We start from the raw sequence: 14,362 nt of genomic DNA, 5'->3' as shown, positions 1-14,362 counted from the left end.
CTTGGAAGGCAGGTGACAGCCGATAACCTTCTCTGCAGACTGGACAATGTGCTGCAGTTTGCCCTTGCGGCGGGCAGTCCCAAACCAGACGCTGATAGAAGAGGTGAGGATGGACTCAATGATGTCCGTATAGAACCGAATCAGAATTGTCAGAGAGAGTTTGAGTTTCTTCAGCTAGCGCAGATAAAACATCCTATGTCGTGCCTTCTTGGTCACCCCTGGGATGTTGTCCTCCCACTTGAGGTTGTGGGAGATGATGGTTCCCAGGTATTTGAATGACTTGGCCTTGCTGACGCCTGAAGCATCAATATCGAGGGGGAGAGATGGTGGGAGACATATTCTGAAGTCAACCACCAACTCTACAGTTTTGACTGTGTTGACTTCCAGGTTGTTGCGACTGCACCAGGCCACCAGGCGGTCAATCTCTCCATGTTACTTGGACTCGTCACCGTCTGAGTTGATACCGACCAGGGTGTTTTCATCAGCAAAGTTGAGTTTGACAGATGTGTCATTGGAGGTGCAGTCATTGGTGTAGAGGAAGGGGGAGAGCATGCAACCCTGCGGCGCCCCTGTGTTGAGAGATAGGGAGTCTGAAATATGTTTTCCCAGCTTAACACACACATGCACTACTGTTGCACAAAAATAGCAGGTTAAAGGGTAGAGGAGAGTGAGCAGGACATATTTCCTGTATTTTTCCGTATAATCCATGTCACTTCCCTGCCAGTCTCTTTATCTTTCTCCCCCCTCCCTCTCTCTCAATCCATTTCTCTCTCTCTCCCCATTCTGTCCCTTTTTCAGTCGTCTCCCCTCCCACTTCTCGCGAGAGTGCTTCTCTATGAGTCTCTCCCTCCCTCCCTCTTCTCCCTCCCTCCCTCCTCTCTCCCCTCTTTCTCTCCGTCTCTCAGGCACACCGTGTCTCAGTGAAGGGGATTCACCGTAACCAGCTGTGGCTTATTGTGATTCTCACCTCCGTCACTCTCTGCTCCCCGCAAGGAAACGTTCCTTTTTCTCCTCATCATTTCATTTATGTTTTTTTTCTCTGCCTCTAAATTAAATTTCTCCGGTGACATTTTAAAGCTGTCAACGAGACCTGTGGAAGGTACTCTCAAGAGGCACTGAGAGACAGAGAGCGTAGGATAAGTTTTACTCCAGATCAAAAGACACCTTTCATTTTTTTTCAGATCTCGTTCACCTTTTGATTGACAGACTTTTTACTATGGTAAACTAAAGACAGTGGTATTATAGCACAGGATTTTTCTAACCCAAACTCAAGATACAGGATTTGTTTAATTATCTCAATTCAAACGCAAAGAATCACCAGATTCCCTGAAGATTCTGTGTGGACTTTAATGGCTCTAGACATACCTGCAGTATGTGTGAAATTTGGGGGACCAGAGTGAGCTAGGTGATGGTTCAACGGGCAAACGGACCTAGATGCTACATTTTTCTGTTCAGGCTGCCAGTCTGTTTGCGGCTTACAATCAAGGTAAGGCACGCACACACCACACACACACACCTGGCACTCCAACAGGCTGCCGGGCTCTGTCAGAGCAGATAAAGAGTAGTTAATTAAATAGGCATCAGAGTGTAACTCCCAGACATTAAGTCTGATGTGTCTGGCTGGTGTCGCACAGGGAGACTTAGAGCGGATTACATTTATATTGATTTATGTCCGAGTTTTGAGAGAGACACAGAGAGAGAGGGAGAGAGAGAGAGAGAGAGAGAGAGAGAGAGAGAGAGAGAGAGAGAGAGAGAGAGAGAGAGAGAGAGAGAGAGAGAGAGAGAGAGAGAGAGAGAGAGAGAGAGAGAGAGAGAGAGAGAGAGAGAGAGAGAGAGAGAGAGAGAGAGAGAGAGAGAGAGAGAGAGAGAGAGAGAGAGAGAGAGAGAGAGAGAGAGAGAGAGAGAGAGAATCTGACTGAGGCAAAGTACAATTATAATTACATCCAGTCTGAAAAACAGTCTGCTGTTTTGTTTTTATAGTCAATTCATATTTGATCTACTAGCTAATTAGAATAAATTTTGTGGAAAATGTTTGTGTCATCCTCTGGGTATGTCATCAGAGATGGAGTATGTGGCCTGATTTGACTATCAGAAGATATCAGATGGTATGTAAATTACCTCCGTATGAACAGCTGGATTTAGGATCCTCAGGGAACAACCTTTCCCTGAGGATCCTGACATTGATAGTGGGTTTAAGGGCTATAAGAGCATGGATCTAAGACCAAACTCTTCCATCTAACTTTCATCAGAGTCTGAAGTGAGACTGCAGATTAGAAAAAAAAGCTGATTAATAAAAAATAAAAATAAATAATAATTGTGTAGGGTTTGTTCATGTATTATATGTTATTAATATTATTGGTTCCAGGTAGAACCCTTTTGGGTTCAAATAACAACCCTTTCCACAGAGGGTTCTACCTGGAACCAAAAAGGATTTTCCAATGGGGAAAGCCGAGGAACCCTTTTGGAACCCAGTATTGAACCACAGTACTGCCAAAGGGCAGCTAAGGTCACTGACATTTGTAATCTAGTCAGTCAATGCAGTTAAGTATATCGACCCACCTTACCATATTTATTGGAACATGATTGCATTTCCCAATTGCTGAATAGAATTTCAGTGAATTTGACCTTAAGTCCGTAGAAAGAAGTTTCATGCACCCTAAGATACGCTTCCTTTGAAAAAGTTTTACTTTGTTTCTCTTTCCCTATTTCTGGGGATTTGCTGTCCGGTCCATCCCTGTTCTGCTCATTCTGCTATTACAGAAGCATAATCAGCATTGGATTTCATGGAGATTGTTTGTGGAGATTGACTTAGATTTATTAAGGGCCAGTTCAACCAGTATATGTCTACTCCTGGACTAAAACGGCAATGGAGAATCTCCATTGAAAGTACCTTTTAGTTGAGGAATTGGCTACATCTGGGTCTGGGCAACCTGCCAATAAGGTTTGGGACACAAATGTTGTCACCCAGAAGTATTTAATTATACTCACATTTCCAGATCTTGATTAGCGAGAGCAGCAGAAGGTCTAATTCAAGATGAGACTTCACTGATAATCAAATTGGTTCCTTCTAGCAACACTTTCACCAGTACTACTCCGTATGTTCTCTCTCTCTCTCTCTGCCCCTTTCTATCTCTGTCATTCTCTCTTGCTCTAATCTTTCTCTCTTTCTCTCTTCCTCTCTTCTCAAGCTCTCCATTTTGTTCCTTGTCTTCCACTCCTCTTTCCAGCGATGGCCACTGCATCCATGGAACCAATGGTGATCTTGGTGGAGTGATCGTTAAAGAAAATATCTATTTATTTACAGTGCCTTCAGAAATTATTCACACCCCCCTTTTCCACATTTTGTTGTGTTACAGCCTAAATTTTAAATTGAGATTTTGTGTCACTGGCCTACACACAATACCCCATAATGTAATTGTAGAAATGTTGTTTTTCTAAGTTTTTACAAATTAATTAAAAATGAAAAGCTGTTATGTCTTGAGGCAATAAGTATTCAACCCCTTTATGGCAAGCCTAAATAAGTTCAGGGGTAAAACTGCACTTAACAAGTCAGACAATAGGTTGCATGGAAACACTATGTGCAATAATAGTATTTAACATGATTTTGAATGACTATCTCTATACCCCACACATACAATTATCTGTAAGGTCCCTCAGTCGTGCAGTGAATTTCCAACACAGAGTCAACCACAAAGACCAGGTAGGTTTTCCAATGCCTCCCAAAGAAGGGCAACTATTAGTAGATACTGTTGGTAAAAATAAATATAAGCAGATTATTACACTTTGGATGGCGTATCAATACATCCAGTCACTACAAAAATACAGGCGTTCTTCTTAATTCAGTTGCCAGACAGGAAGGAAACTGCTCAGGGATTTCACCATGAGGACAATGGGGACTTTAAAACAGTTACAGAGCTTCATGGCTGCGATAGGAGAAAACTGAGGATGGCTCAAAACCATTGTAGTTACTCCAACAACATTGTAGTTCCTCCAAAATACTAACCTACATGACAGAGTGAACTGAAGGAAGCCTGTAAAGAATAAAATATATTGCAAAGCCCGCATCCTGTTTGAAATAAGGCACTAAAGTAAAATTGCAAAACATGTGGCAAAGAAATGTACTTTGTCCTGAATACAAAGTGTTATGTTTACGGAAAATCCAACACAACACATCACTGAGTACCACTCTTCATATTTTCTAGCATGGTGGTAGCTGCATCATGTTATTTGTATGCTTGTCATCGGCAAGAACTAGGGAGCATTGTAGGATAAAAGGAAATGGAATAAAGCTAAGCACAGGCAAAATCCTAGAGGAAAACCTGATTCAGTCTGCTGTCCAACACACTGGGAGACAAGTTCACCTTACAACAGGACAACAACCTAAAACACAAGGACAAATATTTATTTGTATTTTTTTCACTTTTATTTAACCAGGTAGGCTAGTTGAGAACAAGTTCTCATTTGCAACTGCGACCTGGCCAAGATAAAGCAAAGCAGTTCGACACATACAACAACACAGAGTTACACATGGAATAAACAAACATACAATCAAAAATCTATAAACAACATGTGCAAATGAGGTAGGATAAGAGGGGTAAGGCAATAAACAGGCCATGGTGGCGAAGTAATTACAGTATAGCAATTTAACACTGGAATGATAGGGTGTGCAGAAGATGAATGTGCAAGTAAAGATACTGGGGTGCAAAGGAGCAAGATAAATAAATAAATACATTATGGGGATGAGGTAGATTGGAAAGGCTATTTACAGATGAGTTATGTACAGGTGCAGTGATCTGTGAGCTTCTCTGACAGTTGGTGCTTAAAACTAGTGAGGGAGGTAAGAGTATCCAGCTTCAGAGATTTTTGCAGTTCGTTCCAGTCATTGGCAGCAGAAAACTGGAAGGAGAGGCGGCCAAAGGAAGAGTTGGCTTTGGGGGTGACCAGTAAAATATACATGCTGGAGCTCGTGCTACGGGTGGGTGCTGCTATGGTGACCAGTGAGCTGAGATAAGGCAAGGCCTAATCCATACCAGAGACTTGTAGATGACCTGGAGCCAGTTGGTTTGGCAACGAGCATGAAGCGAGGGTCAGCCAACGAGAGCATACAGGTTGCAGTGGTGGGTAGTATATGGGGCTTTGGTGACAAAACGGACGGCACTGTGATAGACTGCATCCAATTTATTGTGTAGAGTGTTGGAGGCTATTTTGTAAATGACATCGCCGAAGTCGAGGATCGGTAGGATGGTCAGTTTTACGCGGGTATGTTTGGCAGCATGAGTGAAGGATGCTTTGTTGCGAAATAGGAAGCCAATTCTAGATTACATTTTGGATTGGAGATGTTTAATGTGAGTCTGGAAGGATAGTTTACAGTCTAACCAGACACCTAGGTATTTGTAGTTGTCCACATATTCTAAGTCAGAACCGTCCAGAGTATTGATGCTGACGGGTGGGCAGGTGCGGGTAGCGAACGGTTGAAGAGCATGCGTTTTAGTTTTACTTGCATTTAATAGCAGTTAGAGGCCACGGAAGGAGAGTTGTATGGCATTGAAGCTCATCTGGAGGTTAGTTAACCTTTCACGAGCCTCTACCCCGGGTCCGGGAGCACCCCCCCACACTGATTAGCATCGCTAGCATAGCGTCACAATTAAATAGTAGCATCTAAATATCATTAAATCACAAGTCCAAGACACCTAATGAAAGATACAGATCCTGTGAATAAAGCCACCATTTCAGATTTTTTAAATGTTTTACAGGGAAGACACAATATGTAAATCTATTAGCTAAACACGTTAGCAAATATCACCATTTTTCTTTGTCCACCATTTTCTCTCAACACCAGTAGCTATCACCAATTCGGCTAAACTAAGATATTGATAGCCACTAACCAAGAAAAAACCTCATCAGATGACAGTCTGATAACATATTTATGGTATAGGATAGGTTTTGTTAGAAAAATGTGCATATTTCAGGTATAAAGCATAGTTTGCCATTGCAGCCACCGTCACAAATCTCACCAAAGCTCCTAGAATTACTACAGAGAGCAACTTGTATTACCAATTTACTCATCATAAAACATTTCTTAAAAATACACAGCACATAGCAATGGAAAGACACAGATCTTGTGAATTCAGACAACATTTCAGATTTTCTAAGTGTTTTACGGCGAAAACACAATAAATCGTTATATTAGCATACCACATATGCAAACGTTACCCGAGCACTGATTCAAGCCAAAGAGAGCGATATCGTTATCATCGCCAAAATATATAAATTTTTCACTAACCTTCTCAGAATTCTTCAGATGACACTCCTGTAACATCATATTACAACATACATATAGAGTTTGTTCGAAAATGTGCATATTTAGCCACCAAAATCATGGTTAGACAATGACAAAAGTAGCTCAGCTGGTCAGAAAATGTCGTGCACCATATTAGACAGTGATCTAGTCTTATATATAAATACTCATAAACTTGACTAAAAAATACAGGGTGGACAGCGATTGACAGACAATTTAATTCTTAATACAATCGCGGAATTACATTTTTTAAATTATCCTTACTTTTCAATACAGGTTGAGCCAAGCGAAGCTATAGCAAACAAAATGGCGGCATAAGCGTTTAACATTTTTCGACAGAAACACGATTTATCATCATAAATTGTTCTTACTATGAGCTGTTCTCCCATCAGAATCTTGGGCAAGGAATCCTTTCTTGGGTCTAATCTTCTTTTGGTCGAAAGATGTCCACTTGTCCGTCGAAATGCCCACTAACGTACGACCGGGACCCCGAAACGTGCCCGGAGCTTCAAATTGTATTACAAAGCAATGCCTCAAAAATTGCTATAAAACGGTTTAAATTAACTACCTTATGATGTTTCTAACACCTATAACGAGTAAAAAGATGACCGACGCTATATTACTGGCTAAACCAAGGCTTGGAAAAAGGCCAGTCAGATATCCTTCTTGCGTTGAGCGCAGAGTCCAAAGGAACGCTACTTCCGGTATTTGGTGATTTATAGAGCCAATGATTGCGCAATCGACTCCATTCAAATTGTCACCACTTACTGACATCTAGAGGAAGGCGTGGGCAGTGTTTGTATCCTCATAGGATCTACAGTGGCTTTAAAACTGATCTGGAACCAGAGGCCAAGAGTTCTGAAAACTCACTCACTGGGAGGAAAAGTGCTGTAGAATGAGTTCTGTTCCACTCAGAGAAATAATTCAAACGGCTATAGAAACTAGAGAGTGTTTTCTATCCAATAATAACAATAATATGCATATTGTACGAGCAAGAATTGAGTACTAGGCAGTTTAATCTGTAGAGAAAATTATGCTAATGCGAAACAGCACCCCCTATAGTTGCAAGAAGTTAACACAGTGACCAAAGAAGGGCCAGAGGTATACAGAATGGTGTCATCTGCGTAGAGATGGATCAAAGAATCACCAGCAGCGAGAGCGACATCATTGATGTATACAGAGCAGAGAGTCGGCACAAGAATTGAACCCTGCGGCACCCCCATAGAGACTGCCATAGGTCTGGACAACAGGCCCTCCGATTTGACATACTGAACTCTATCGGAGAAGTAGTTGGTGAACCAAGCGAGGCAATCATTTGAGAAACCAAGGCTGTTGAGTCTGCCAATAAGAATGTTGTGATTGACAGAGTCGAAAGTCTTAGCCAGGTCGATGAATACGGCTGCACAGTAATGCCTCTTATCGATGGCGGTTATGATATTGTTTAGGACCTTTAGCGTGGCTAAGGTGACCAGCTCTGAAACCAGATTCCATAGCGGAGAAGGCAAAGTGATATTCGAAATGGTCGGTAATCTGTTTGTTAACTTGGCTTTCAAAGACCTTAGAAAGACAGGGTAGAATAGATATAGGTCTGTAGCAGTTTGGGTCTAGAGTGTCTCCCCCTTAGAAGAGGGGGATGACCGCGGCAGCTTTCCAATCTATAGGAATCTCAGACGATACAAAAGAGAGGTTGAACAGGCTAGTAATAGGGGTTGCAACAATTTCGGCAGATCATTTTAGAAAGAGAGGGTCCAGATTGTCTAGCCCGGCTGATTTGTAGGGGTCGAGATTTTGCAGCTCTTTCAGAACATCAGCTATCTGGATTTGGGTGAAGGAGAAGTGGGGGAGGTTAGGGCGAGTTGCTGTGGGGAGCGCAGGGCTGTTGACCGGGGTAGGGGTAGCCAGGTGGAAAGCATGGCCAGCCGTAGATAAATGCTTATTGAAATTCTCAATTATAGTGACAGTGTTTCCTAGCCTGAGTGCAGTGGGCAGCTGGGAGGAGGTGCTCTTATTGTCCATGGACTTTACAGTGTCCCAGAACATTTTTGAGTTTGTACTACAGGATGCAAATTTCTGTTTGAAAAAGCTAGCCTTAGCTTTCCTAACTGCCTGTGTATATTGGTTCCTAACTACCCTGAAAAGTTGCATATCCCGGGGGCTATTCGATGCTAATGCAGAATGCCACAGTATGTTTTTGTACTGGTCAAGGGCAGACAGGTCTGGAGTGAACCAAGGGCTATATCTATTCCTGGTTCTAATTTTTTTGAATGGAGCATGCTTATTTAAGATGGTGAGGGATGCACTTTTAAAGAATAACCAGGCATTCTCTACTGACAGGATGAGGTCAAACCTGGATAGTAAGACAGAACTCTGCAGGCTATCTCTGCAGTAGATTACAACGCCGCCCCCTTTGGCAGTTCTATCTTGGCAGAAAATGTTATAGTTAGGGATGGACATTTCAGGGTTTGTGGTGGTTTTCCTAAGCCAGGATTCAGACACTGCTAAGACATCCGGGTTGGCAGAATATGCTAAAGGAGTGAATAAAGGAAACTTAGGGAGTAGGCTTCTAATGTTAACATGCATGAAACCATGGCTTACGTTTACAGAAGTCAACAAATGAGAGCACCTGGGGAGTAGGAGTGGAGCTAGGCACTGCAGGTCCCGGATTAACCTCTACATCACCAGAGGAACAGAGGAGAAGTAGGATAAAGGTATGGCTAAAGGCTATAAGAACTGGCCGTCTAGCACGTTCGGAACAGAGAGTAAAAGGAGCAGGTTTCTGGGCACAATAGCATAGATTCAAGGCATAATATACAGACAAAGGTATGATAGGAAGAGAGTACATTGGAGGTAAACCTAGGCATTGAGTAATGATGAGAGAGATATTGTCTTTCGAGACATTTAAACCAGGTGATGTCACCGCATATGTGGGAGGTGGAACTAAATGGTAGGTTAAGGCATATTGAGCAGGGCTCAAATAAGACAATAATCACTAACCAGGACAGTAATGGACAAGGCATATTGATATTAGGGAGCGGCATGCGCAGCCAAGTGAATCGTATTGGTCCAGTGAGTGGTTGGGCTGCCTGGGGACACGGCAATTCAGACAGTTAGCAGGCCGGGGATAGCAAGCTAGCAGTTAGCAGGCCGGGGCTAGCAAGTTAGCAGAAGGGCCTTAGAGGGACGTAGCGATGGGGGAATGTCTGTTTTTGCCTCCTCATGAGGTGACGTCGATAGACCAGTCGTGGAATTAGTAGGGTTCCAAGTAGCAGAGGGGTCCGAGTCCAATTGGCAAAATGGGTATAGTGGTCCAAGAAACTGGTCAATGGATCAGCTAACAGTTCAATATGCTATAGATAGCTAGCAGGCCGCAGTTAGCAGAATGGGCCTTCAGGGGACGTTGCGCTTGAGGAGCCTGTTGGACTCCTCGGGCAGATGTCGGTATTCCAGTCGTGAAGGATCGGCGGGGTTCCATGACCCGTAACGGCACTAGAAGGGGTCCGGATATTGTAGCCGAGGAGTGGGCTTCAGGAGTAGCCCAGGAGAACTCGCCGGGAGATGGGGATAGCCCATGCTATACACTGGAGTTGCTTACCAAGAAAACGTTGATTGTTACTGAATGGCCTGGTTAAAGTTTTGACTTAACTTCTAACGCCTCCCAAACCCGGATCTGGGAGCACCCCCAACAGTAGAAAAGCTACTAGCATAGCCTAGCATAGCGTCACAAGTAAATACTAGCATCTAAATATCATTAAATCACAAGTCCAAGACACCAGATGAAAGATACACATCTTGTGAATCCAGACATCATTTCTGATTTTTAAAATGTTTTACAGGGAAGACACAATATGTAAATCTATTAGCTAACCACGATAGCAAAAGACAACATTTTTTTTACTCCACCATTTTCTTACTGCATCAGTAGCTATCACAAATTCGACCAAATAAAGATATAAATAGTCACTAACCAAGAAACAACCTCATCAGATGACAGTCTGATAACATATTTATTGTATAGCATAGGTTTTGTTAGAAAAATGTGCATATTTCAGGTATAAATCAGAGTTTACTATTGCAGCCCCCATCACAACTCTCACTAAAACGACTAGAATAACTACAGAGACCATCGTGTATTAGCTAATTACTCATCATAAAACATTTCTTAAAAATAGACAGCCTGCAGCAGATGAAAGACACAGATCTTGTGAATCAAGACAATATTTCAGATTTTAAAGCGAAAACACAATATAGCGTTATATTAGCTTAGCACAATAGCAAACATTACAACAGCATTGATTCAAGCCAAACATAGCAATAACGTATAAACCACCAAATATATAAATTTTTTCACTAACCTTCTCAGAATTCTTCAGATGACAGTCTTGTAACATCATATTACACAATGCATATAGAGTTTGTTCGAAAATGTGCATATTTAGCGGCACAAATCTTGTTATACAATGAGAAAAGTAGCAAAGCTGCCCAGAAAATTACAGGAGAAATCTTTGAAGAGGCACCTAATCTAATCAGTAACTATTCCAAAACTTGACAAAAAAATACAGGTTGGACAGCAATTGAAAGACAAATTAGTTCTTAATGCAATCGCTGAATTACATTTTTAAAATTAACGTTACTGAGCAATACAGGGTGCGATAAAGCAAGGCTACACGGCAAGTAATGGCGTCGTATGAATTTTACTTTTATCAACAGAACAATGAATTATCAGCATAAAGACTGCTTACTTTTAGCTGAGCTTCCATCAGAATCTTGGGCATGGTGTCCTTTCTCCAGAACAATCGTCTTTGGGTTGAAAGATGTCCTCTTGTCCGGTCGAAATAGCTGCTAATGTTAGCCGCCAACTGGAGTGGTGTCCAACTCGTGAAAGCGCATGGCAAAGAAATCCCAGAAAATCGCAATAAACTGCTATAAACTGCTATAAGTCGGTTTAAATTAACTACCTTATGATGTCTTTAACACCTATAACGAATAAAAACATGACCAGAGATATAGAACTACTAAAACGAAAACGTTTGCAGGACGCCATTCTGATGTCTTCATGCGTCAAGCGCACTGTTGAAAAGGACGGTACTTCCGTTCCACGGTCCTATATAAGGTCCCAGATTGCGCAATCGACTCCATTCAAATTCTCACCGCTTACTGACATCTAGAGGAAGGCGTATGCAGTGCATGTATCCTCATAGCTTGCATGGGGACTTATAAACTGATCTCAGAACAGGGACCTCGATTTCTGAAATCTCACTCCCTGACAGGAAAAGTGCTGCAGAATGAGTTCTGTTTCACTCAGAGAAATAATTCAAACGGTTTTAGAAACTAGAGAGTGTTTTCTATCCAATAGTAATAATACTATGCATATTGTACGAGCAAAAATTGAGTACGAGGCAGTTTAATTTGGGAACTAATTTTTCCAAGATCGAAATAGCACCCCCCATAGGCTCAAGAGGTAAAGTCTTGCCAAAGATTTTCAAGCCGATTTAAAGTGGCTGTCTAGCCATTAACAACAACCAATTTGATAGAGCTTGAAGAATAAAACATTAAATAATGTGCAGATATTGTACAATCCAAGTGTGCAAAGCTCTTAGAGACTTACCCAGAAATATTCACAGCTGTAATTGCTGCCAAAGGTGATTCTAACATGTATTGTGAATAAATGTGAATACTTATGTAAATTCAATATTTCTGTATTTCATGTTCAATAAATGTGCATGTCACGATCGTCCATGGGAGAGAGAGAGGACCAAGGCGCAGCATGTAAAAAATACATCTTCTCTTTATTTAAGGAGATGACCAAACGAAGCAAAACAACAAATCCAAGACCGTGAAACAAAAACCGACTAAATGCAAAACATGCCAACTTGAAACAGACCTAGACACAGACTAAGACAATGACAAAATCAATGACCCAACAAACACATGATGCCTATGGCCGCCTAAAATATGGCTCCCAATCAGAGACAAATGAAAGACACCTGTCTCTGATTGAGAAACCACTCAGGCAACCATAGACATACCTAGAAACCCTCACTAAACCATAGACATACCTAGACATACTCACTCAACACAAAACCACACACACAAAACCCAACAACCCCTTAACCATATAACCACCCAAACACAAACCTTCCCCATGTCACACCCTGACCTAACAAACATAATAAAGGAAACAAAGATAACTAAGGCCAGGGTGTGACATAACCCCCCCCTTAAGGTGCGAACACCGGGCGCACCAACACAAAGTCTAGGGGAGGATCCGGGGTAGGCCTTAATATGGCGGCGGCTCGGGTGCAGGACGTGGCCCCCACTCCACCATAGTCGATCTCCGCTTCGGTGTCTCTGGTAGATCCTGGCTGAATGGCGGATTCAGCCGATCATGGCTGGCGGGCGACTCTGGCTGATCATGGCTGGCGGGCGACTCTAATGGCTCGTGGCAGACGGATGGCTCAGATGGCGCTGGGTAGACGGATGGCTCAGATGGCGCGGGGCAGACTGGCAGCTCAGACGGCGCGGGGCAGACTGGCAGCTCTGACGGCTCGGGGCAGACTGGCAGCTCTGACGGCTCGGGGCAGACTGGCAGCTCTGACGGCTCGGGGCAGACTGGCAGCTCTGACGGCTCGGGGCAGACTGGCAGCTCGGGGCAGACTGGCAGCTCGGGGCAGACTGGCAGCTCGGGGCAGACTGGCAGCTCGGGGCAGACTGGCAGCTCGGGGCAGACTGGCAGCTCTGACGGCTCGGGGCAGACTGGCAGCTCTGACGGCTCGGGGCAGACTGGCAGCTCTGACGGCTCGGGGCAGACTGGCAGCTCTGACGGCTCGGGGCAGACTGGCAGCTCTGACGGCTCGGGGCAGACTGGCAGCTCTGACGGCTCGGGGCAGACTGGCAGCTCTGACGGCTCGGGGCAGACTGGCAGCTCTGACGGCTCGGGGCAGACTGGCAGCTCTGACGGCTCGGGGCAGACTGGCAGCTCTGACGGCTCGGGGCAGACTGGCAGCTCTGACGGCTCGGGGCAGACTGGCAGCTCTGACGGCTCGGGGCAGACTGGCAGCTCGGGGCAGACTGGCAGCTCTGACGGCTCGGGGCAGACTGGCAGCTCGGGGCAGACTGGCAGCTCGGGGCAGACTGGCAGCTCTGACGGCTCGGGGCAGACTGGCAGCTCTGACGGCTCGGGGCAGACTGGCGGCTCGGGGCAGACTGGCAGCTCTGACGGCTCGGGGCAGACTGGCAGCTCTGACGGCTCGGGGCAGACTGGCAGCTCTGACGGCTCGGGGCAGACTGGCAGCTCTGACGGCTCGGGGCAGACTGGCAGCTCTGACGGCTCGGGGCAGACTGGCAGCTCTGACGGCTCGGGGCAGACTGGCAGCTCTGACGGCTCGGGGCAGACTGGCAGCTCTGACGGCTCGGGGCAGACTGGCAGCTCTGACGGCTCGGGGCAGACTGGCAGCTCTGACGGCTCGGGGCAGACTGGCAGCTCGGGGCAGACTGGCAGCTCGGGGCAGACTGGCAGCTCTGACGGCTCGGGGCAGACTGGCAGCTCTGACGACTCGGGGCAGACTGGCAGCTCTGACGACTCGGGGCAGACTGGCAGCTCTGACGACTCGGGGCAGACTGGCAGCTCTGACGACTCGGGGCAGACTGGCAGCTCTGACGACTCGGGGCAGACTGGCAGCTCGGGGCAGACTGGCAGCTCGGGGCAGACTGGCAGCTCGGGGCAGACTGGCAGCTCTGGCCGGCTGAGACGCACTATAGGCCTGGTGCGTGGTGCCGGAACTGGTGGTACCGGGCTAGGGACACGCACCTGAAGGCTAGTGCGGGGAGAAGGAACAGGGCATACTAGACCCTGGATACGCACATTAGGCCTAGTGCGTGGTGCCGGAACTGGTGGTACCGGGCTGGAGCCACACATCTCAGGGCTAGTGCGGGGAGCAGCAACAGGACACACTGGGCTCTCAAAGCGCACTATAGGCCTAGTGCGTGGTACCAGCACAGGTGGTACCGGGATGAGGACACGCACCTCAGGGCGAGTGCGGGGAGAAGCAACAATGCGAACAGGGC

The 14,362-nt window shown here is 45.2% G+C and overlaps 1 protein-coding gene across 1 annotated transcript in view; it reads left to right on the top strand.

The window, feature by feature from the left end:
• The first annotated feature begins 895 nt into the window (after positions 1 to 895).
• Positions 896 to 14,362, top strand: part of LOC129829050 (urotensin-2 receptor-like) — a 76,888-nt gene continuing 63,421 nt past the window's right edge. The window contains exon 1 of the mRNA XM_055890495.1: positions 896 to 1,486. Coding sequence (XP_055746470.1) covers positions 1,435 to 1,486 — 52 coding nt within the window. The 5' untranslated portion in view covers positions 896 to 1,434. The remainder of the gene's footprint in view (positions 1,487 to 14,362) is intronic.

Source organism: Salvelinus fontinalis, chromosome 30, assembly GCF_029448725.1.
Source record: "Salvelinus fontinalis isolate EN_2023a chromosome 30, ASM2944872v1, whole genome shotgun sequence".
Lineage (NCBI taxonomy): Eukaryota > Metazoa > Chordata > Actinopteri > Salmoniformes > Salmonidae > Salvelinus > Salvelinus fontinalis.
The sequence above is the reverse complement of the archived record's forward strand: the minus strand, read 5'-3'. Positions and strand labels throughout refer to the sequence as shown.